Genomic DNA, 25,037 nt, shown 5'->3' with positions numbered 1-25,037 from the left:
TTGGTAGCCAGAACGGGGTCGTCTTTGGTGCCTTTGGAGGCTAACTTAATTCTTCCGGGTGTGAGATTCCTCAGCATATAATGCTCCATATCAGACCAGGTGATGTCACTACACACGGTCCAGCACTGCCAATTCTCAAATGTTGACCATAATACTCGCTGCCACGAGATACCATTTGACATCTTTGTACCACAGCCACCGATTACCTCTTGCACCATAGCTGGATGGAAGTTGTCCACAGAAAACTAATTTTGGTAGTTTGTGCTCACCATTGCGGTTTTATGTTTTTTTGGACAGATGGAAGAGCTACAGCAGAATGAAATGTAACAAAATGGAAAGTTATATTGTTTTGTTTTTTGTCCTCCTGTGATGCCAACACAGACCACTAGTTCTGTGCTGGAAGAAGCAACTACCTTTATTTATAGAATGCTTTGATTGGGCTCTTAAGAGGGACGGAAGAGCAGGAAAGAAAGGTTAGTGAAGATATCAGAAGGATACGAGGTAAGGGATTAGTATTAATTAATGGGGATTTCAAATTGTCAGGGATATATTGTGTCCTATGAACAGGGAGAGTGAAGAGCACATAAGTATTTTCTAGATTTAGTCCAGGATTGTTTTTAAATCCAGTTTGTAGCTAAGCCCATAAGGGGAGTACGTCTGGTGGAAACTGGGTACAGCTCATCACCCATCTAACACCATCTCTCCCGTGAAGCATGGTGGTGGCAGAATCATGCTATAAGGATGCTTTTCAGCGGCAGGGATTGGGAGACTTGTAATCTCCTTGGATAGAGGGAACAATGAATGAAGCCAAATACAGGTAAATTATTGAGAAGAACCTGCTTCAGAGTGCAAAAGACCTTAGACTGCGGCGAAGATTTACGTCAGAACAGGTCAAGGACCCCAAGCTACAGCCAAAGCAACACTGAAATGGCTTCAGAACAAGAACGTGAAAGTCCTTGCTTGAGTGGCCCAGCCAAAGCCTAGACTTGAATCCCACTTAGAATCTGTGGAAAGAATTGAAGATTGCTGTTCACCGACACCCCCCCGCCCCCCTCCCCCATCCACCTCGACAGAGCTTGAGCAAATCTGCAAGGAAGAATGGGAGAAACTCCCAAAATACAGATGTTCAAAGTAGATAGACATACCCAAGAAGACTCGAAGCTGGAATCGCTGTCAAAGGAGCTTCTACGAAGTATTGACTCAGGGATTGAATACTTGTGTGAATTAGATATTTCTGTTTTTCATCTTCAATTATTTTGTAAAAATTTCTAAAAAAAAAAAATTCCACTTTGACATTATCTATCTATAATTCCAGTAATCTCTGTGTGTATGTATGTATGTATGTATGTATGTCTGTATGTCTGTGACCGCTGTTTCTCGACAACCACGGGTTCGATATACTTGAAACTTGCCAGGTATATTGCTGGGGACCCGAGGATGTGCCTTTTCAAGGTTTCATATTAATCGGACAAGTAGTTACCGAGCTATGTCCAAAAAACGATTCAACCAATCAGAGAGCAGCGAGCTATCACGTGTGCCGAACGTGCCGAACAGACTCTGCCTCGGACGGCACATTTGAGAGCGTATTCATTTATTTCACGTTGGCAAACTATGTTGCCGCTATGTTGGCGTTAAACTATGTTTTAAAACTAATTAAAACTAATTTGCGATTCTTTCGCTTTCCTGCGCGTTTGTGCACGTTATGGCGATTTCTTTACCAAACTCCGCAAGCCGTTCGCTTTGGACCAAACCATTTCATGTAAATAGAGGGGGGGGGATTGTCACCGTACTCGCAAGCCGTTCGCTTTGGACCAAACCATTTCATGTAAATAGAGGGGGGGGGATATAATTTTAGATATATATATAGTACGGGCATGCCCTAGTCTTCTATCTATAATTCCAGTAATCTCTGTGTGTGTGTGTGTGTGTGTGTGTCTGTGTGTGTGTATGCGACCGCTGTTTCTCGACAACTACCGGTCCGATATACTTGAAACTTGCCAGGTATATTGCTGGGGACCCGAGGATGTGCCTTTTCAAGGTTTCATATTAATCGGACAAGTAGTTACCGAGCTATGGCGATTTCTTTACCAAACTCCGCAAGCCGTTCGCTTTGGGGGGGGATAGAGGGGGGGGATTGTCACCGTACTCGCAAGCCGTTCGCTTTGGACCAAACCATTTCATGTAAATAGAGGGGGGGGGGGGGGGGGGGATTGTCACCGTACTCGCAAGCCGTTCGCTTTGGACCAAACCATTTCATGTAAATAGAGGGGGGGGATTGTCACCGTACTCGCAAGCCGTTCGCTTTGGACCAAACCATTTCATGTAAATAGAGGGGGGGGATATAATTTTAGATATATATATAGTACGGGCATGCCCTAGTTGGGTATAATGTGTTGATCAGTGACAAAAAAAAAAATCTGTATTTAATCCACTAAATTTAGGCTGCAACATAAAATGTGAAAAAGGTCAAGGGGTGTGAATATTTTCTGAAGGCAGTAGTTTCACCATATTGGGGGTTAATGATGGACTGTGCGAGCCCTGCAGAAACCCAAAGCACAGAAACTGCACAGGGTTAAAGACCAGAAAGGAAGTGGTAGAAGACAGAGAGACCACCGACCTGTCTGCAATGGCGAAGTGATCGACCCATAGAATCTGCTTCAGTATGGGAGATTCCAATGATCGTGAAGGCCTTGGTTTCCACAGCATCATGCTCAGCAAGATGTAAGGTAGGGGGGAGCCAGCTCAGCGGGGAGAGCAGTACTCCAAGCTGCAGATGAATGCCGTGTAGGTGGATAGGACTTCAGGTATGCCAGGAAAGGACTTTGTACAATGGAGAATGCCAAGTCGGTGGCTGGTTTTGGAGGCCAACTTTGAAATGTGGTTTACCCAAGAAAGATCATTGCTGATAGTGAGACCCACTAGTTTGAATGAATGAACTTCCTCAAGAGGATTGCTAAGAAAGCAGATCGGAAGGTTTGCCAGACGGTCCTTTCAGAAATAGATAGTGAGATTTGTCAGAATTGAAAGACATGTTCTAAGTGTGTGAACAGCTTGTGATTTTTTGTTGTTGTTGTTGTTAGGTCTGAAGAGAGGATGTCCCTCTCTTCAGACCTTAACGCTTACAGCCTGTCTATCTGAAGGATGTCATGGCAGAGGGTGGATTCATCAGCAAATATATAAAGAAGATTTTCCAGAGAGTCAGAGAGATCGCTGATGAAGATCAGGTAAAGGACTGGGCCCAGAACACTGCCTTATGGCACTCCAGCCTTGACAGGGAGAGGATTCCATTGAGTGATGCACGTTGGCTGCGTGGGTAGAGGGAGCCGGGAAGCCATGTGTGGAGTTGGCCTTCGATGTCATAGGCAGAGAGTTTGGAGAGTAAGGCAGGATGCCAGACTATAACAAAAGCACGAGGTATCCAATCCAGAGAGACTGCCCTGATCTCACGTCTGACATTGAGGGCCTCCATCCATTGTTGGGAGAGTAGATGCAGCATGTCCAAGTTGGAGTGCCCTGGTCTGAAACCAAATTGGAAATCCTAGATGAGGTTGTTGGAAGAAAGAAAGAATTTCATATTGACTGTGATGATGGATTCCATGACCTTGCTGATGATGTTTTGGAAGCTGATATGTTCGTGGTTGAGGGGGATCAGTTTTTTCTCCCTTTTATGTAGTGCAGTGATGTTGGTAGATTCCCAAGCAGGAAGATGACCTCGCACAAATGATAGAGTAAAAAGGGCAAAAGAGAGGATGTGCAAGAGCAGAGCAGGTTATTAGGACACGTGAACTGATGCCATCCGGCCCAGCAGCGGAGTCACAGTCGAGGGTTAAAAGAACCTTCTCTACCTTCTTATAGTCAGGTTCACTATGTTAACAAATATAATTTCGTTCAAAATTTTGGTAGATTAGCAAAACTATACATTTTTGGAATATTCAGAGCATGAGGAATCCAAAAATTAATGTTTACATTTGCGTAGACACCTTTGCGAAAATGACACTCAGGACAGTGATGAAGATAGTCAGGTTCACGATGTTAACAAATATAATTTCTTTCAAAATTTTGGAATTAGCAAACCTGTACATTTTTGGAATCTTCAGAGCATGGAGAATCTGAAAATCAATGTTGGCATTTGCACAGACACCTGCATGGCCGCCATTTTGGATTTTGAAAATGGCCGCCATAAAATACATATTTTGCGCTATCTCGGCTTCTAGTCAACCTAGAGACTTCATTAAATATGCTAATCCTATGTTTTCTGGGTCAAGGAATCCAATAAAGGCCTCAAAATAGTGCTCAGGATTATAGAAAAGCAACAAACAAAGGTAATTGAAAACCATTGTCTTTATATTTGTGATATAACTGTATTACATAATACATGATATTGCAAGTCCTTTGAAGTTATAGGTTGTTATAGGAAGTTATAGGTAGTATCAGATTGAACTATAAGTCCTATACACAGGATCTACGAGGTCTATACCATTCAGGAATATGCTTTTACAGATCTTCATCACTGTCCTGAGTGTCATTTTCGCAAAGGTGTCTACGCAAATGTAAACATTAATTTTTGGATTCCTCATGCTCTGAATATTCCAAAAATGTATAGTTTTGCAAATCTACCAAAATTTTGAACGAAAAAACATAGTGAACCTGACTATTAGGTGCAAAAGATACAGTCTCGGAGCATTTGGGTATGACAGGGAAGGACGGGTACACAAAGTGAGAGGATGGGGACATAATTGAGTTGGAAGATTTGGAAGCAAATACATAATTGAGGCATTCAGCCTTCTCACGAGCGGAGTCGGCTATGGTGCCATTTGAGTAGGGGAAGGGATGGTGGTGGGGTGGGGTGGGGCGGGGGGGGGGCATACTCCGGAGACAGACATAGCAAGGTGCCACCACCTTTTAGAGGAGATAGAAAGTTCATTCTTGAGGTTGGAAAGATGTTTTTTTTCTGGCTCTCCGGAGAGTGGATACACACTTGTTGCAGACTTTTCTGAACCAAAAAGTTGTGGACGGATTATGACGAAACTAGGTGGACGAGTTGATTAGGTGACAAGAAGAAGGCGATTAGATTGTGGTTCAGGTCTGGATCCAGATCCGGTCTATCAGTGGGATAAAAAACGTAAACTGTTCAGTCAAGTGTCATTCTGTTTCATTTCTGTCTTTCATACTGAGGTTTGCTCCATAATTGTCTTATGGGTAATTATTCCTTTGTTTTCTTTTTAACCAAATGTCTGCTTTGCTTTGCTTTTCCTCACAACTCAAACATTTCTTTGGCTCTTTGCCTTTCCTGGAGAGTTCTAAAATAATGAAGGCGATAAATTTAATACCATAATTACCAGCACTTATGTGGTCGCCGATGCAAGGACCAATACAACCACTTGTATCAGACTGCATTTACATTGGTTGAGCCAAAACGGTCATGTGCATGATTCACAAGTCACAGTGTGCACGGTTCTGCCACCTGGGGTGTTAACCCTGATGCCCAGCGAGCGTTTCACACCACTTTACTTCCCATAGGCAGCCTTGTGATGTACGGTTTGTTTGTGCCGATCAGCTGGGCAATCCTTTTCGAATTTGTTGTGCCATTTAGTAAATGGTCGGTCTTTACAACACCACACACGAGCCATGCTGGGCAACTCGCACCAAGCTTGGCAGTACATTTAAAGGCTCCTCTTGCCTTTCTCACAGACCCGCCAGTCCTTCCATTGCATTTTTTTTTTTGCTTTAAAACAGCCTTTTTCTTTCGTTTCCTCTACTTTCTTTCAGCCGGAGCAGTTGTTGATGTACTTCCTTGAGAAACTACCTTGTACAATCCATGTTTGCTCTCTATGTGTCCAACAAATAACGGCCTGTGTACGATTTGTATGGTTAACATGCATGTGCGAACTTTTAAACAACATTAAAATCACGGATCGGAAGAACATGCCACCTGTGTGCTTCCGGACTGTCGCAGTCACATGTACTATATGTGGAATCCGCAGTGGCTCTCACTCGGCCTATAGCAAGTGGGACTCACTGCTCACCTTCACTCTTTCATTCCTCTTTTTCCCCTCCACTGCAACAACCTCCCACAATCTCTTCAACCCCACTTTAATCCACGCCAAACCCACCTCTTTTCGTGGAAGGCCTTGTAGTGTCTATCTTGTTTATCCTGTGTACCCCACCCCAGCCCTCTCTCTTCCATATATCTCCTGATGTTCCTGTTCCCTACTGTTGTTGTACTTCCCTCTCTAGCCCCCTCTTGTCTCCCGTGCCCTTTGTTTATATGTTCTGTGTGTGTTAGCTCTTCTATGAGCCTCAACATAGTATACCAAAAAAGAAAAAAGTCAGCCAGGCATGTGTAGCATGATGCAATGCTCTTGAATGTACATCTCCTATCATGTGATTTGTCATAAACTTGTCTTTCAGACTGGATCAGTGGCATTATATTTCCGATGCTATTTCCAAAGTGAACTGGTGAAGTTTGAAACTTCATCTCTGATGTCTGATCAAGCCTTCGTAAAAATGTCTGATCAATCCTTCGTAAAAATGTCTGATCAATCCTTCGTAAAAATGTCTGATCAATCCTTCGTAAAAATGTCTGATCAATCCTTCGTAAAAATGTCTGATCAATCCTTCGTAAAAATGTCTGATCAATCCTTCGTAAAAATGTCTGATCAATCCTTCGTAAAAATGTCTGATCAATCCTTCGTAAAAATGTCTGATCAATCCTTCGTAAAAATGTCTGATCAATCCTTCGTAAAAATGTCTGATCAATCCTTCGTAAAAATGTCTGATCAATCCTTCGTAAAAATGTCTGATCAATCCTTCGTAAAAATGTCTGATCAATCCTTCGTAAAAATGTCTGATCAATCCTTCGTAAAAATGTCTGATCAATCCTTCGTAAAAATGTCTGATCAATCCTTCGTAAAAATGTCTGATCAATCCTTCGTAAAAATGTCTGATCAATCCTTCGTAAAAATGTCTGATCAATCCTTCGTAAAAATGTCTGATCAATCCTTCGTAAAAATGTCTGATCAATCCTTCGTAAAAATGTCTGATCAATCCTTCGTAAAAATGTCTGATCAATCCTTCGTAAAAATGTCTGATCAATCCTTCGTAAAAATGTCTGATCAATCCTTCGTAAAAATGTCTGATCAATCCTTCGTAAAAATGTCTGATCAATCCTTCGTAAAAATGTCTGATCAATCCTTCGTAAAAATGTCTGATCAATCCTTCGTAAAAATGTCTGATCAATCCTTCGTAAAAATGTCTGATCAATCCTTCGTAAAAATGTCTGATCAATCCTTCGTAAAAATGTCTGATCAATCCTTCGTAAAAATGTCTGATCAATCCTTCGTAAAAATGTCTGATCAATCCTTCGTAAAAATGTCTGATCAATCCTTCGTAAAAATGTCTGATCAATCCTTCGTAAAATTGTCTGATCAATCCTTCGTAAAATTGTCTGATCAATCCTTAGTAAAATTGTCTGATCAATCCTTAGTAAAATTGTCTGATCAATCCTTAGTAAAAGCCATAAATACACAATACAGAAAGATTTGTGGATGTTTTAAATGCAACTGATGCACATGTCTTGTTAATATAAACAAACCCAGTGGGGTGCACACAATTTCAATGGATGTGTTATTCCGCCTGGATTAGGAAAAAAATTGTTTAATTGTCAAAAGACCAAATAAAACAAGTAAAATCAGTGTGATGTGTTCTCCATGAAGCTCAGATTTATCTTCAATCAAGTGAGCAGCGTGTACCATTTTAAAATCTTTGGAATGACTCAGCTGGGATTTGAACCACTGACCCGCTGATTTGAACCACTGACCCGCTGATTTGAACCACTGACCCGCTGATTTGAACCACCAACTCAGAGCGGGCACTCTAACCATTAAGCCACCGAGGCTGGTAAAAAAAAAAACGTTAACGTCATGGACAGGATTCAAACCTGTGCAGAGAACCCCCACTGGATTTCCAGTCAAACGCCTTAACCACTCAGCCGCTATGACAAATTTCACTATAATGGCCACCATATTGTTTCCATGACAACATTGTGGCCTAACCTCTCAGCCACTACGTTGTCATGGAAATGGTTGCCATTTTTGATTAACCAATGCAGCGTCCCAATTTGCAAATCCTGTTCAAATTTCAATTCAATTGGATGAAAATTGACGATTTTATGCCATCTTGACCTTTTGATCTCAAAAACAATAGCCTGCTAGCCTTTGATTAGTGAACCAAGTCAGTGACCCAATATGCAAATTATGTTCAAATCTCAAAATAATTAAGTTAATCTGATGAAAATTGACGATTTTATGTCACCTTGAACCTTAACCTTTTGACCTTAACAATGGGCTTCCAGCTATAGCAGGATATTACGTTTTGTCAAGATCACGGCAAAATTGTGACATGTAGGTGAATGATAAACAGACAGACAAACACAGACAGACCACAGAGACAGTCAGACAATCAGAATAACAGACCAGACCAACCAATCTTCGATTTCACAATTAACAAGTAAACACAGTGCGATGCGTTCTCTGGGTAGCTCGGCTTACCTTCGATCAGATGAGCAACTTTCCTGGACTCCATGGCAGGCGAATCACACGGTTCCTGCTTTACATGTATCCATGTATCTATGCTCAAAGTATCCTGGGAAGTCTGAAGAGAGTTTCTTTGGAAAGTTTCTGACTTTACCAGATGAGCTCTTCCTGCAACCCATGCAGACATTGTTTAAAAAAAAAAATTATTTTATTTTTTATTAACTCCAGAAGGCATTTATATTATTATCATTCATGATGAACTGCAACAGGAAGCCTTTTTTGTTGTTCAAACCTATGTTGATCGAGGAGTATAAATCAACAAAGTTGGACTCCACCTGCACTTCTGCAATTAAATCTGAAAATAACATCCCATTCAAAATCAACTTTCATAAAAACATCCCATTCAAAATCAACTTTCATAAAAACATCCCATTCAAACTCAACCTCAAGGAGCACTGATGGAGAAAAAAGCGACACCATTGTTGTGATGTTGCTGGAGTATTCCAGTAAAGGGACGGAATTCCCCCAAGCTCAGTCGCTGCGTTGTGTTCGTCTTGTCAGTATGTATATGTGTGTGTGAGTGTGCGTGTCTGTGTCTCTGTGTGTGTGTCTGTGTGAGTGTGTGTGTGTGTGTGTGTGTGTGTGTGTGTGTGTGTGTGTGTATATATATATATATATATATATATATATATATATATATATATATATATATTGTTGCGAATATGGAATTTGGCCTCCATATCCGCTTGTAAATATTCCCCTATTTTCCCCAATACTCCCCAACTATCCCCAATCCCCCATTCCCTAGTCCCATTGTCTGTAAACAACAATCAGTAGAGCCGACCTTCCCCTTATTCCCCCATTAAATGTCGTGCCCAGGTCCACCGCACCACACGTAGACAACTTTCGGACATCTTGCTAGTTATTCTTAGTCTATGTCAGTTAAGGCCTCGTTTCCATTAATTATGACTCTTCGTTGCACCAGAATGTGATTATATGGCATCAGTAGTGAGTTTAGGACCTTTCCCATACCTCCTTCCATCTTCCATACCTCCTTCCATCTTCTTCCACAACTATAACTACAACAACAGAGGAGATGGGGGCGGCGCGGCGGCGCGGGGGGAGGATGCGTCCTCACACCGGCTCGGCGCTCCACGGGGTTACCAGAGGGGCTGGCTGTCAGCTCCTCGTCAAGGGCGGAGCCTGGTAACCCCCCCGCACCCAATCAGAAGGGCGGACCGATTCCATCTGGGGCGGAGCTAACGAGCCGAGGGCGTGTCACTCCCCGCCGGATATACGTGGCGACTTAGCGGACGTGAAGAGAGATGCGCCCCCAGCTGGAGAAAGAGGTACCTGCGAGCGCTGAGTCAGATGCGCCCCGCCTGAGAAAGAACGTTGCCTGCGATCGCTGAGAGAGAAAGACCCGCCTGAGAAAGAACGTTACCTCCGAGCGCTGTGACCTCCCCGCATCTTTGGACCGGACCGAACCGTGTGGATTCTGCCCCGAGCCCAGGCGCACCTGGAGCCATCGCTATCTGCCTTTCCCAGCCATCAATCCCCGTGTGAGTCAGCCGTTGTCCCGTTTACCTGTCGTCTGTCCGGGGTTAATATAAGAGTGTGTCTAAGTGCCTGTCTTCCTGTGATATACCTCTAGCCCCTGTAATCTAACCTTTCCGTACGAATATACTTGAGAATCGAAACATTGGTGTCTGTCATTATAATTCAGCCGTGTGTCTTCTTTTTCCTTATTGAGCCAGCGTGGCGCGGCTTCATCAACGTTCGAGTACAATCGGGTAATTTGTGCGGAGACGACGGCCATTCCGCTCGGCCCACCTTAACATCAAAGTCGTGTCTGTAACAATATATATGTCAGTATGTTTATGTGTGTGTGCGTGTGTGTGTGTTTGTGTGTGTGTTTGTATGTGTCTGTGTGAGTGCGAGTGCGAGTGTGAGTGTGTGTATATGTCAGTATGTATGTGTGTGTGTGTGTGTGTGTGTGTGTATATGTCAGTATGTATGTGTGTGTGTGTGTGTGTGTGTGCGTGAGTGTGCGAGTGTATGTCAGTATGTGTGTGTGTGTGTGTCCATGTGTGTGTCTGTGTGTGTAAGTGTGAGTAAGTGTGAGTGTATATATCAGTATGTATATATGTGTGTGTGTGTGTGTGTGTGTGTGTGTGTGTGTGTGTGTATCCTTACAGATCTTCAGAGTCTTTTTGTGTCTTGGTGGTCTTAAGGGTCTTGGGGGACTTCAAGGATCTTCAAAGGTCGAAGGGGTCTCAGCAGTCCAAAGGGTTGAAAAGTATATTCCAACAGTATGCAAGTACGTAACATAAGTTTTTAAAAATTTATTTATCGAAATCTTGAGGTGAAGGTATATCATCTGCTTTATCACAAAGAATACAAGTTATGGTTGAGTTATTTTTGTTTTAGCATTACAACACAACAACAGGCATTTTAAGGCCATTTTCCCTGCAAGAGCGGGGGTTAGCCTTGCGGTCCCCATGACAATCTTCTCCATTTTGCCCTATTTTCTGCATCTGTCCTTGTTAACCCCCTTGCCCGCATTTCTTCTTCGACCATCTTTAGCCAAGTCTTTCTCGGTCTTCCCCGTCCTCTACTTCCTTCTACATTCATTTCCATCACTCTTCTCAACCAGTCACTTTCATCCTTCCTCAACACATGACCAAACCATCTCAACCTGTTCCTCTTCACAGCATCAATCACAGGCTCTATTCCCATCATCTTTCGGAATTCATCATTTGTCTTCCTCTCTCTCAACGATACTCCACACATCCACCGAACCATTCGCATTTCCACCCTTTCCAGCCTTCGTTGCTGCTCTACGTTCATTACCCATGTCTCACTCCCATAAATCATAACACTTCTCACACATGCCGCATACATCTTTCCCTTCAGCTTCAACGACACTCCCCTCCTCGTCAGCACGCCACTCAGTTCCCGAAACTTCTTCCATGCACATCTCACTCGAGCAACCGTTGCCGAGAGTCTGATCCACCTTCTCCATTCAGCATGTCTCCTAGGTAACAAAATGTTTTCAGACCTTCCAGCTTCACGCCATCTCCAAGATCCAACTCAACATTTCCTCCATGTGCAGCTCCCTCTGTGCACACCTTACACTTGAATGTAGCTGCCACACTGGTTAATGACCCTCTCAAACCACTACATTTTTGATGAACCCACTCAGCGCACATTGTACATTGAATGGAATTCACTCCGACACCCTTCCTGCACACAGCACACGGCCACTTCCCAGTTCTTTCCACCTCACCACATGCTTTACCACTTGCCATCACCTTCGTTTTTCCGATATTCACCTTCAGACCTTTTGTCTCCATACATTCCTTCCACTTGTTCATCTTCTCCTTCAGTCCATCCATACTTTCTGCAATCAACACCAGATCATCTGCATACAACAACTCCCACGGTAAACCCTCCTTTACGTTCTGAGCCAGCACCTCCATCACAGCTACAAATAGTAGTGGACTTAGTACCGACCCCTGATGCACTCCCACCTTCACCTCAAACTCACCACTGTTTCCGTCCTTCGTCCTTACAGCTGTATAATACCAATACTGTATAATTAATTAAATGCATTTTAAAATAAGAATTGAAAAAGAGAAATCAGAGTTGAAAATCATATGAGATAGAATTGTGAGAAACAAAAATAAAAAACAAGATGTGTGTGTGTCAAGTTGTAGATTTGTTATTGCCTAAAGTTCAGTTATAGACGTTGGTTGCTAATGTGTTATGATTTAAATGTTGTTTAAAAATGCCATTTTCATAAAGTTAATAAAGGGTTTTTGCTTCGTTTTAGTTTTGGATGAGGAAAGGCTCGCTGAGGTCATGCTGGACAATTGTGTACGTGTGCTTTTTTCGAGGCTAGTCGTAAAACCACGCCCACATGCGCGTGATTTTGTGTAACGCGAGTAGAATGTTTAGAGTGCAGACATAAACCTATCGTTAACCATATATATTTTGTATTAATCACAGCGACGCATGACTCTGTATAAACATGCTTTGAATTACTCATGTAAACAAACCCATAAAATATATGGGTTTGTTTGGCCAAGCATACACTCTTCTCTTTGTGAGTTACATTTCTGTTTTCTCGGAGCCCAGAGAAACATTTGGTCCGAATGATAAGGAAGGGCTGACTCCCCCGAATAACAGAGCGGATGACGGTGGGGGCTTGGCCCACCGGGGAGGAACCTCTCCCAGTTTTGTTTGTTCCCTCGGAGATTTCCTGATAAAACGTGTCCCTATATAAATGGACTGGGAATCAATGTGTTTTCAGGAAGGCTTGACGTGGCATGAGACTGGCTCTTGCTGTAGATGTCTTGGCTTCTTCCGGATCTGTATAAGTTGGTTTTTAATAAAGCTGCGTCATTTTTCAGGCTATTTGTGGACTTCTTTTCCAAACGAAGAGCTGATTCTTCACAGATGGTACCAGGAGTGGGGTCAGCACCGGACGACGGGAAACGGAGCCCGAGGGACAGGAGGAAGGCTGCCTGAGGCCGGCGCCGGCACGCGGATTTGATTAAAGGTGGGAGTTGTTTTATATCAGAGGGCTATTATTCCAAATTCGTACCTTCCTCCCTCGAGCGGCCTTAGTCTCCCTATCTCCGCGCTGCCTGCACTCGAACAGAAATTGTAAGTAAAGGCTCATTTTAGGCCTCAGAATGACGTGGCTTTGTTAAAGCCAGGATAAACAAGTAAGGATACCAGTAAGGACTTAACAGTAAGCTTAAAGTTACAGTTAGCACCAGGAGGGGAAAATGAGGTCGGACAGCCATATAGGTTGAAGCCAGGTGGCCAAGATTTTTCCAGGAAGGAACAGCCCAGAGACAAGATGGGGTATGCCATTGCATGCCAGGGAACGAAGGGCTGTGGCTAACTTAGATAGAAGGCCATAGGAACATAGAGGGCCATAGGAACATGGCCAGTAAAAGGATTTGCGCAGGATATCGGTGAAGATAACGTTCGGTACAAGGGAAGGGGGAAAAGTGAGGTCGGACAGCCGTAAAGGTTGAGCCAGGCCGAGAACTTTCCAGGAAGGATCAGCCCAGAGCAATAAGATGGGAAGCAAGCTAATGAAAGAAGGGGAACCCCTTAAGGGAACCCCGGCATCTTTCATGTTTAAGAGGCATCATTTTGCCGCGGTAAGACCATTAAAGGACTGGGCTGTGTTAACTAAAGATTTAAATAATCCCTGGCCAGAGGACAAGTAAGTAAGCAGTTAAACAAGTAAAACAGCGAGTGATGCCGCTGGACCAGATACCAGACCAAGACCCCCCAACCCCCCAAGACCTGAGCTCAGTCCCGGGGCTCTAGGCAACACCCCCCAACCCCCCAAGACCTGAGCTCAGTCCCGGGGCTCTAGGCAACACCCCAACACCCCGCCCTGCCTTCCCTTTTTCACCTCAACCCACCCCCGTCCAACCCGTCCCAAAAATCCTTTTCCTTGAATGAGAGACGTAACATGAATGAGCAAAGATTGTTTGGGAGTGGCCGGAGAAAGGCATGATTTGAGTCGATCTGAGTTTCGCGCAAAGTCTGGGAGACTTATATGAGTATATGAATGAGGAATGAATGTATATTGGGATGTTAATTGACGTGTGTATCTAGCCAATGTATTTGTCTGTAGGACATATGCAAAGCAGAGGGTTTCGGTGTGAAGCTTTGTAAGTGATCTGCTCGACGTGCGGGAAATTCAGGCCGGGAATGTCCATTTTAGCGTCTATCCGAGAGAACAGGCGAGGTCCTGAACTGAGTCCGGATTTTCATCTGTTTGGGAGTTGTTTGGGAAGCGAATTGATATAAATCGGGTCAGGAAAGCACTCGGAGTGCCCTTGTCGACCTACTGTTGATATGAAGCGGCTTCTTGGAGATGGTTGCAGGATGGGCTGCTTTGTCTTTCGAGCGGCAGCCGGACGGAGGTTTGGAGTTTGTGGAACTGGAGGTTCAGAATTCGAATCAATATGTGCGTTTTACTTGAATTGAAGAGTTCATTCAATGGCAGATATTGTGGATTGTATGTGTGGGATGTATCGCTGAGGCAGCTCACCTTTGGAATTGGTGTTATATAGTGCATTTTGGGTCAGAGAGGTCAAGCGTCGGAGATCCTGTTTTTTTGCGATGTTTACGAGCTAGGGATGAGTTCTGACAGCTCAATGTTCTGACAGCTCACTACATGCCAGGTCGTAGATTTGTTATGACAGCTTTTCGCACTTTGTTATGACAGCCGACTGCATGTCCCAACGCGAGGTAAACCCCGCCGTGAACGCGAATAGAGCGGCGTGCAGGGAGTGTTGGGATTCGTGTGGAGGCACGAGGGTGCGCGCCAAGACGGGGGGCGGCGTGGCGTCGTCGCGTTGAGATGGTTGTGCCAGGTCGATCGGCGATCTCTGAATTTAAATCGGATTTTTGTCATGTGTGTTGTGAAATTTACGTCTATCCGAGAATCCTGGCGATGTTCGTTTAATTAAAGTGTGGTACAAACCTGTGTTTCCGCCGTGCGGCTCCGTGGAAGTTTGGGTAGAGGGATATTGTGCGTTCGGGCAGGAGCCGAGCGAGCCGCGAGTCACGGGTGTGCTGTATGAGATTTGCTCAGAGTGCCGGCGATAACTCGCCCACTCTCAGAGGAGGATGTGTGCCCAAATGCATTGTGGGTCATTTCGACTTTGCTGGATGTCGGACGTTCATGTCAGACGAGCCATGTCGGAATAGTGGCCGGCTGCGACATATATGCCAGGCAATGTCACAGGACGAATACGTTATTTAAGATGGATTTATATGGATGGATGGACTTATAAGATGGATTTTTATTTAAGATGGATTTATAAGATGGATAGATGGATGGATTTATTTAAGATGGCTAAAATAAACGATTTCAAGACAGAGTAATTAATTTCCGGAGCCAAGTTCCAACAGGAAGTCTTGTTCATACAGTAAGGTACAGTGTGGAGTGGCGGCTGGAAGATGCATCGATGCATTTGTGTTGATCGATGCGGACACAGATTTAGTATGCTGGTAAGGTTAAGTTATTAAAATTGGAAATTCAATAATTTGAGCAGAAATGTCACGTTTCAACAGAACGCTGATCCGAGGAAGGAGGACGGTTGAGGTTTCAACTGTCGGTATGTGGTGTGGCTTGTGCCAAGGTGTGGGCGCGAGGAGGTGTGTTGATGAAGCGTTGTGCGAACGAGGAAGGATGTGCGAAAGGTGTGCACCAGGTAGTAAAGGTGATGCATTGTGAAGCACGCCTCGTACGGAAGTTCCTGCACGGATTGTGACGGTTGTTGGATTCGTAGGAGCTAGCATTTTGCGATGTAGAGCCTCAATAAGGGTCATTTGTCTGTCTGGATGTGGTTCTTGCAGGGAATGACGCCGGACTTGTATTATTTGCGGAAAAATAAAGCGCTGGTTACCCCAATTCGAAGTTTGACCTTTTAAAGTTTAGTTGACCTTTGTTCGAGATATGCAAGGGAAAGGTCAGAGGTAATTCACTAACCTTGGAAGAACGACAGGCAGTCAGTCTACGAGGTGTTGCTTTAACGACAGGATATAGAACCTAAATCTGGAAGGAAAGGACATTATATTGTTGGTTAAACTGAAGTCATGTACATAATTAGTGGACAGAGAATATCGAGTTTTTTGTTGTTGTGGAAGCGTCAGGTACAGTACGCTTGGAATTTAATTTAACCGGGCCGAGTACAGTGACGTGTTCGATCGAGCTGTGGGGATTTGAGATGGATTTGAGTCACGTTAAATGGAGGACATTTGGGAGGATGAAGAGATGCAAGTAACGTGGATTAAATTGTGGTATCACGAGTTGGGTGCCAGAGATATTGTGGTTATTATAACTCACTGATTATAGGGGGCGCCGGGCGCACCGAGTACAGATCGGGTTGCATGATGGAGCACGCATGCATGGATTTTGGCTTTGCGAGGCTCCGGATAGAAATTGGCATTTCGATGCTGTGGATTATATTGTGCCTGCCCGGAAAGGTGATGTCCTGTGCTGGGGCTGGCGACATGCCTCTGTTATTTGTCTGTCTGTCGGTCTGATTGTAAGTCTTTGGTACTGGGAGGGCTAATTGAGTGCTTAGGCGTCATTGTTCCATGGAGGCAGGAGCTGTGAGTCACAAAATGTAAACGGGAACTTTGTGTAACTTTGCACCGGATCCACAAACAGAGAGATGGACAGGACAACAATGGAGTTTATATGGACGGGTTTGGGGCAGTTTCAATCTGACGATTACAGAGTGCTTTGTTCCGTTCACGAAACATGTAAAATTCATGGAGTTGAAGTGGTTTGCAAGAAGGTAGCAGAGTCAGTACTGGGATGCAACCTCGTCCAGGGGTTTTGGTCCAGCCTGCAAGGAGTCCAGGGGCTTGTTTCAGGGCTGGGTCGCCAAAAACGGGATGCTGTGCCCATCTGGATGTAAAATTATCCATCAAGGACGGGGAATGATGTGCAGTGTGATTGATTGGAGGTAATAAGGATTTGTGTTGATTTCTTGATTCGAGTTGATCTGGAAACAAAGACAGATGGGATTAATGTGTATATCAGGAACATTTTGGAAAAGAAATATGGATATATGACATTACTAAAATATAACCAAGCAATTGAGAGTTCTTGGGTTAATGGGATATAAATAAATGCATCTACAAGTTGATGGTTTATAAAAATTTAGTTCTGGATGATACTTAAACGATGAACAATGTTGGCAATATACAAAGAATGTGACTTGTTTTTTGGGGGGAAAACATGTGGTTTAAAAATGGTTGGCTAAGTTTTAAAGATGGAGATGTTTTGCAGAACTCTTATGATTATTTATATGAGTGGTGGACTATTCCATGGCGAAGCATTTTCCAGTTTATTGAAAGTTGGATTTTGTAAAATAATGGTTTAATATAACCACAGTAGAAAATAATATACAGATTTGGGACATTTTGTAAACTTTCAAATAATGAGAAGATTCATAAAATTCATTTTATTTATTTCATGGAAAATATTTGGGTTGCAAGTGGAGAAGCATGGTATGGTATAAAAATAAAGAGGGAGTATCCAGGAAAAAGATGTTCAAGTGAACTTTGTGCTGTGAAAAGAATGTCGAGTTAATGGAAGTGTTTTGTTCGATTAATTTTGTTCAATTTGTGTTCAAATGACCATCGATGTTGGGGGCAAAGTTATGGGTGAATTTGGTGAGTGGTTGTGGGCAAACGAAGATTAATTTAGATTTATCATAGTTAAGTTCGAGGAAGTTGATTTGAAGCCAGAATTTCATTTGGATGCCAGAAAGGAGAAAGGAGATGCTGAAAGCCAGAAAGGAGATGCTGTTGTCTACTCTGAATGACAGGTGGCGGTATCCAGGGCGCTGAGGAGTTTGTTCACGTTGTAAAGTTTGTTTATTTATTTGTTTATTTAGTTTGTTTATTGTAGAGAAGAGTGCTTTTGGGATTCCGGAGCCAGAGTGGATAATTTGAGGGTAGTAGGTGGAGTAGAGGACATCTTTGCAGTGCTGTAGGTGGTCCTTGTGGGCTTGGGAGTGAACTGATTTGGGTTTAATAGGCACAAGCTGGTCTAAACAGGGTGAGGAGGATGGTGTGATTGATGATGTCAAAGGAGGCGTTGAGGTGAGGAGGATGAAAATGTTGAGGTTGCCGGCATCAGAGGAGAGAAAAGGTCGCTGGTGATTTTGAGGAGAGCAGTTTCAGTACTGTGGCTGGAGCAGAATCCGGATTGGGATGTTTCATACAGGTTATTGGCAGAGTGGTGATGTTTGAGTTGAGTGGCCACAGCACGTTCCAAAACTTTTGACAGAAAGGGTAGATTGGAGATGAGTCTGAAGTTATTTAGGGTGTCAGGGTTTAGTCCAGGGTTTTTTCCAGAATGGGGGTGAAGTTTCACGAGTTTTTGGGGAAATCGGTATGTGAAGCTGGATTAAGTTGGAACTGCTTGATGAGCCATGGAGATGGATTGGGTTTTGTTGTTGGTTGTCTGGGAGTTCGGTTGTTGCATTGCCAAAGGTTTCTGTGTGGTGGACACACTCGTTGGCTGTTGTCTTGTGTGACGTGGATGGAGATGTATGTGGCTGCGTGTGGCTGCCTGGAGTCGGGAAAACGGCTACAGTGGTTGATATTGGTTGTGGATCGTCCGGGGTGCTTCGATTTGCATAGGGGGTGAAGATTGGGATATTACATTATTTTAAGTAAGTATTGGTATGAGTAATTACATAAGTAATTATGAGTTATTATGAGTATTAGTTATGAGTAAGTGATTATTTTAGTAAAGTTACATGTTTCGCTGTGTTGTGGATCTGGGGACAAGCTAGTTTGATGGGTACCCTGGGGTCTTCGGCGTGTCTATGTGTTTGGCTGTCTGTCACACCGGACTCTTGAATGGGTTTTCATGAGACGAATTTCAGACATAACAGTGAGAATCTATTTTGAGCGAATCACAGTGGGTGAGGAAAACATTGTGTGTGACCAGACACCAGAACTGACCAGAATTGAAATTGGAAGTAGACCAGGTTATTTCTATTATTTGTTTATTCGTGAATATAAATAAATAATAGGGGGAGGTTAATGGAGGTTAATGGTGGTTTGTTTGTGTTAATGGAGGTTAATGGTGGTTTGTTTGTGTTAATTCTAGTTGAAACTCTCGCTGAAGTAATTTTCGTTTATTTTATTATTTTATTGAATTTTTTATGATTTTGATTGATTTTTTTATTCGATTTGAGAGTTGAGATGATTGATTTTTTATTAATTTTATAATTTTATTTTTATTGATGTTGGAAACAGGTAATGGGATGCTGAGAGAAGGATTGAATTTAATTTGAATTGGACTGGATTAAATGGGATTGAATTTAAAAATTGAATATTGGATAAAATTGGATCCACTTGAAAAAAGTGGATTAGGAAATTGGAGAAAAGGTGTTCTATGAAACTATGAATTGAATGAATTGAATCTATGAATTGGAGACCTGTAGACCAGGCGCTCCCAGGAGACTTGTGGACCAGGTGTTCGTGGAGCACTTCACGTGCAAGAACGCCTTGGAACCAAGGTGGAAGGGACCAGTCCAGGTGTTGCTGACTACACCAACGGCAGTCTTTTGCGAGGGCAAGACTTCGTGGATCCACGCCACGCACTGTAAGTTGGCCATACAAGCACCAGACACTACACCACAGCAACCACAGTAAGGGTGGGCCTAATCATAAGTACAATACTATTGATAGCGACAGCAGCTAGGGGAAACTCCGATTCCAATAGATGCGAAAACGAAACCCGACACCTCACCGTAACATGGGGACAAAGAGTATCACTACCATGTTTCGAACAGAAAGCCCTGCACACAAATTGGGTGAACATAAATTGGCTAGCACTGTCGGCAGGGCCTGGACGCGTTGGCATGGTACTACAAAAGCAACGAGAGTTCCGGGAAGACGGGCAAGCTAGCATTAAGACCTTGGCCCAACCAGGATACAAATGGGGAACCCCTGATTTTAAGCTACAAACACGCACGCGCCTAGAGAAAGGCATGACTATGCAGGTCCGGTGCAGCGTCTGGACCCCTGGCGCGGCCGGTGGCGAAAAGAACTACATACCATGCATCGAATACATACTCACGCCACAACCCCAGAATAAGGCCCCAAAGAAGGGTGAAAACACATATTGGAAAGTGGCCAGGGAAGTGGCAACAATTCAAAATAGGACACACTGCTGGTCGTGCATGCGCTTTCCCCAAGCAGGCACCACAGGAATACACATGATAGTGCTACCTCTGTCCCTCAATGACCTCTGCTCACAACCTATCGATTCCCCATGTTTAGTCACCACGCTGGAAAGAGAAGGGGTTGACAACGGCAAGAGTTGCAATCGACAATTTAATTATCGCCCGCCAATGATTGCCCATGTGGCCGAGAGGCCTGCCCCCGTCTGGGTCAAACCACAGAAAGGGACGGTCTGCCTCCAGGGTTCCGGCCACTTGCGTATGGGAGAATCAGAATGCGCCTACACTCTCCCCGGGAAGCTGGGACAAGGGAGCTCGGGGATTACATTACGAATAGTACTGCAAGATAAACACAACCACAACATAACGGCTATAACATTCTCTAGGGGGGTTAGTAGGATTAATGGGGTGGTAAAGGGACTCCAGTGCCTATCCACCCACCTGGTCCCACCCCATGGGACAATGTTTATATGCGGCGACAAGGCTTACCCCTATTTACCAAATAATTGGGGGGGCACATGTTATCTGGGTTCAGTTCTTCCTGACGTTGAGATACTGGATGAGCTAGACCCAAAGTCCTTGGACAGGCGTTATAAGAGGTCAGTCATGAACGAAGATGGAACCACTAAACTACACGGGAGTCTATGGGAAAAGGTGTTTGGTTTCTTCTTCCCAGGAGCGGGCACAGTCATGGATAGTTTCCGGATAGACAAATTGGCTTTGGCCCTAGAAAAGGTGGCAAACGACACCGCTACGGCTCATGACATACTATTGGACACGGTAATTCACATGCGTACAATGGTGATGCAGAAGTGAGACTAAGGGAAACTAGCCACGCCCTGACGATCGATCGGATCGCGCGTGAAAATTCTTATACATTTAGCTGGCTCACTGACTGGTTCCGGGGATGGACGGGCACCATAGTGAAGTGGTTATTGACCGCACTGGCTGTGATAATCGGGGTAGTAATTTGGGGGGCACTAATGAAATCTCTAGTCCTCCTCTGTATGAGAAAGTATTTTACAGGATGGAAAGTGAAGAAGCCGCCGACAACGACTATGGCTCTGACCACAGAGGCCGTCGACCTGAACGGGTCCTTCAACAAGGCAGTTGCGACCAGCGCTCCAGAAAATTGTATTGAATTTTGTGACAACTGTGATACTTGTGCGGATCCCATGTGGGAACTGGCTGCTGCCTGTAACGGTGTATGTGATGACTGTGATACTTGTGCTATAAACCCCTTGCGTGTACTGGCTAACGCTGCTTATGTATTACAAGCTGACAGCTGCACGCCCCCTTTCAACCCAACTATGGATCTGATTGCGACGCTGGGTCTGGCGGTCGAGGGACCCGACGTGGATATCCTAGACCCGCAAGCCGACCAGGCGCCCAAGGGAGACTTTGACATAAAGGAAGTTCCTCTCTTTGCTTCATATGTATTAAGTTCAAATGCTTCAAGTGAATCGGATTTTTACGCTCTGTACCCTGACCAGGAAATTGAGACACAAGATACTGACAATATTATGTATTCCCCAGAACAGCAGCACGTGAGGGACCTCATGGGCATGATCGTTGATTAACTTCGAAGATCTGCAAGGACTGGGTCTGCAAAGGGTGGGGGGAGCAAGTTCCGCAGGGGAGGTGGTGGCCCTCTGGCGGAGCAGAACCTCATCTGGACCAGACACCTTCGTTGTGGATCCGAAACGTTAATGGACTTTCATGTTCTGAGCCCTCAGGCTCCGAGCACGCACCACACGACACGTTCGCCAAATGCACGGGCGAGGCGCTTTGGGCGCACGATATGCCCTTGGGAGATACCCGCATTACACAATTATTTTTTCAATACCCGCATTACACAATTATTTTTCAATAAAGCCCGATGTGGCACGTTGTCTCTTAAGATACTTTGTCTCGACGAGACAAGAGGAAGGAATGTCAAGTTGTAGATTTGTTATTGCCTAAAGTTCAGTTATAGACGTTGGTTGCTAATGTGTTATGATTTAAATGTTGTTTAAAAATGCCATTTTCATAAAGTTAATAAAGGGTTTTTGCTTCGTTTTAGTTTTGGATGAGGAAAGGCTCGCTGAGGTCATGCTGGACAATTGTGTACGTGTGCTTTTTTCGAGGCTAGTCGTAAAACCACGCCCACATGCGCGTGATTTTGTGTAACGCGAGTAGAATGTTTAGAGTGCAGACATAAACCTATCGTTAACCATATATATTTTGTATTAATCACAGCGACGCATGACTCTGTATAAACATGCTTTGAATTACTCATGTAAACAAACCCATAAAATATATGGGTTTGTTTGGCCAAGCATACACTCTTCTCTTTGTGAGTTACATTTCTGTTTTCTCGGAGCCCAGAGAAACATTTGGTCCGAATGATAAGGAAGGGCTGACTCCCCCGAATAACAGAGCGGATGACGGTGGGGGCTTGGCCCACCGGGGAGGAACCTCTCCCAGTTTTGTTTGTTCCCTCGGAGATTTCCTGATAAAACGTGTCCCTATATAAATGGACTGGGAATCAATGTGTTTTCAGGAAGGCTTGACGTGGCATGAGACTGGCTCTTGCTGTAGATGTCTTGGCTTCTTCCGGATCTGTATAAGTTGGTTTTTAATAAAGCTGCGTCATTTTTCAGGCTATTTGTGGACTTCTTTTCCAAACGAAGAGCTGATTCTTCACATGTGTGTGTGTGTGTGTGTGTATATGTTGGTGAGTGTGTATGTACACTACCGGTCAAAAGTTTTAGAACACCTCAATTTTTCCAGTTTTTATTTAAATTTACGCAGTTTAATGTCCAGTGAATAACCTGAAATGGTACAAAGGTAAGCAGTAAACTGCTCGAGGTTAAAAAAAAGGTTAGGTTAACCTTCGAGGAAAAGAACAAGACGGTAGGCTTCAAATCATGGAATGGAAAGGATGGTTAGCAAAAACGGGAAAATAATGTAAATTGCACAGTGATATTGTAAAAAAAAAAGGCCTTCTTCAGGGAGTAAGTAATGGGTTAACAACTTACAGCTGTTCTGCAGCAATGTAAGTAAATTAAGCCTTGAAAGTTGATGCAAACAATTCCTACAGGTGTCCCAACCTCTGCTGATTACTTGATTACAAACCCCGTCTGTATAAAAGCAGTATCGGAACAGACTGTTATTACACCCTCTGAAGCATTATTTGGACAATATTGCACTGCAGGAAGTAGTATATTGGAAACTGGAGAAAACTCTGACAGGAAGAAGTCTGGCAGATCCAAAGCCACAACAGAATCAGAAGACAAGTTTCTGAGAGTCAACAGCTTGCGTGATTGGCGGCTCACAAGACAACAGCTTCAAGCCCAGCTTAACACTGGTCGAAGTAAGCAAGTCTCAGTTTCAACTGTGAAGAGAAGACTTTGAGCTGCAGGTTTGACAGGTCGAGTGGCAGTAAAAAAGCCATTGCTGAGATGGAAAAATAAGAAAAAGAGGCTTGCCTGGGCCATGAAGCACCGCCAGTGGACTACTGAAGACTGGAAGAAGGTCTTATGGACCAATGAATCAAAATTTGAAATCTTTGGTTCATCACGCAGGGTTTTTGTATGCCGTCGAGTAGGCGAAAGGATGGTTCCTCAGTGTGTGACACCAACTGTCAAACATGGAGGAGGAAGCGTGATGGTCTGGGGCTCTTTTGCTGGATCCAGAGTCAGCGACTTGCACAGAGTGACTGGCACCCTGAACCAAAAGGGCTACCACAGCATTTTACAGCGCCATGCAATACCCTCTGGTATACGCCTAGTTTGTCAGGGGTTCATCCTACAGCAAGATAATGACCCTAAACACACCTCCAGGCTATGTCAAAACTACCTTCGAGGTAAAGAACAAGACGGTAGGCTTCAAATCATGGAATGGCCAGCACAGTCTCCAGACTTAAACCCCATCGAGCTGGTTTGGGATGAACTGGACAGAAGGGTGAAAGCAAAGCAACCTATAAGTGCAACACATTTGTGGGAACTTCTGCATCAGTGTTGGGAAGAACTTCCCAAACAATATTTAATTTCCATTGTAGAAAGAATGCCACGAGTGTGTTCAGTGGTTATATCTACAAAAGGTGGCTACTTTGCTGAGTCAAAAATTTAAATTAAATTTTGTTAAACAAAATAATTCTATGATTTCTTTTTTATCTCCAATTGTTTATTTGTTCTATGCTTAATTTCAGAGTACATCGAGACATTAAACTGCGTAAATTTCAATAAAAACTGGAAAAATTGAGGTGTTCTAAAACTTTTCACCGGTAGTGTATGTGTGGGTGTGTATTGGTGTATGTACGTGTGAGTGTATATTGGTGTATGTACGTGTGGGTGTATGTACGTGTGTGTGTGTGTACACATGCGTGTGTCGTTGGTTTTTAACTCCATATTCGGGTTTGTTGTTGCTTTTTCGTCTTTCTTCTTATTGCTTAAAAAAAGACAATCACAGCGGAAATTGTTTCTGGACGATTATAAACTTGTAGTTTGTTCAGGTATTATTTTGCTGCAAGTTTGTAGGTAGATGATTGAATAGGTGATGGGAGCGTTCTATGATTACGAGTTGCGAGGTTGCTGGTATGAAAAGCACTGAAATTGGATCTGTAGGTGTCGTGAGAAATAATAATTAAAACGTGGATACTGATTTTTATGAAGTTTGATTCACCAGCAAATAAATATACGGTCGGGCCACCAAAAAACCTGTTAGGGTAGCCCGGTGGGCCACAAAAAAAGTGAAGCATGACTCC

General features: G+C 43.8%; 2 protein-coding genes across 2 annotated transcripts in view; both read right to left on the bottom strand.

Moving 5' to 3' along the window:
• LOC137417179 (uncharacterized) overlaps positions 1-25,037 on the bottom strand; it is an 80,717-nt gene that overhangs the window by 4,842 nt on the left and 50,838 nt on the right. The gene's annotated exons all lie outside the window — the stretch shown is intronic.
• The window catches only part of LOC144892353 (uncharacterized), a 29,431-nt gene that overhangs the window by 442 nt on the left and 3,952 nt on the right, over positions 1-25,037 (bottom strand). The window contains exon 2 of the mRNA XM_078778460.1: positions 8,550-8,702. Within this exon, the coding sequence (XP_078634586.1) occupies positions 8,550-8,702 (153 nt within the window). The remainder of the gene's footprint in view (positions 1-8,549; positions 8,703-25,037) is intronic.

The sequence above is a fragment of the Myxine glutinosa genome, chromosome 5 (assembly GCF_964187855.1).
Source record: "Myxine glutinosa chromosome 5, kmMyxGlut1.1, whole genome shotgun sequence".
In the NCBI taxonomy this organism is placed as follows: Eukaryota; Metazoa; Chordata; class Myxini; order Myxiniformes; family Myxinidae; genus Myxine; species Myxine glutinosa.
The sequence above is the reverse complement of the archived record's forward strand: the minus strand, read 5'-3'. Positions and strand labels throughout refer to the sequence as shown.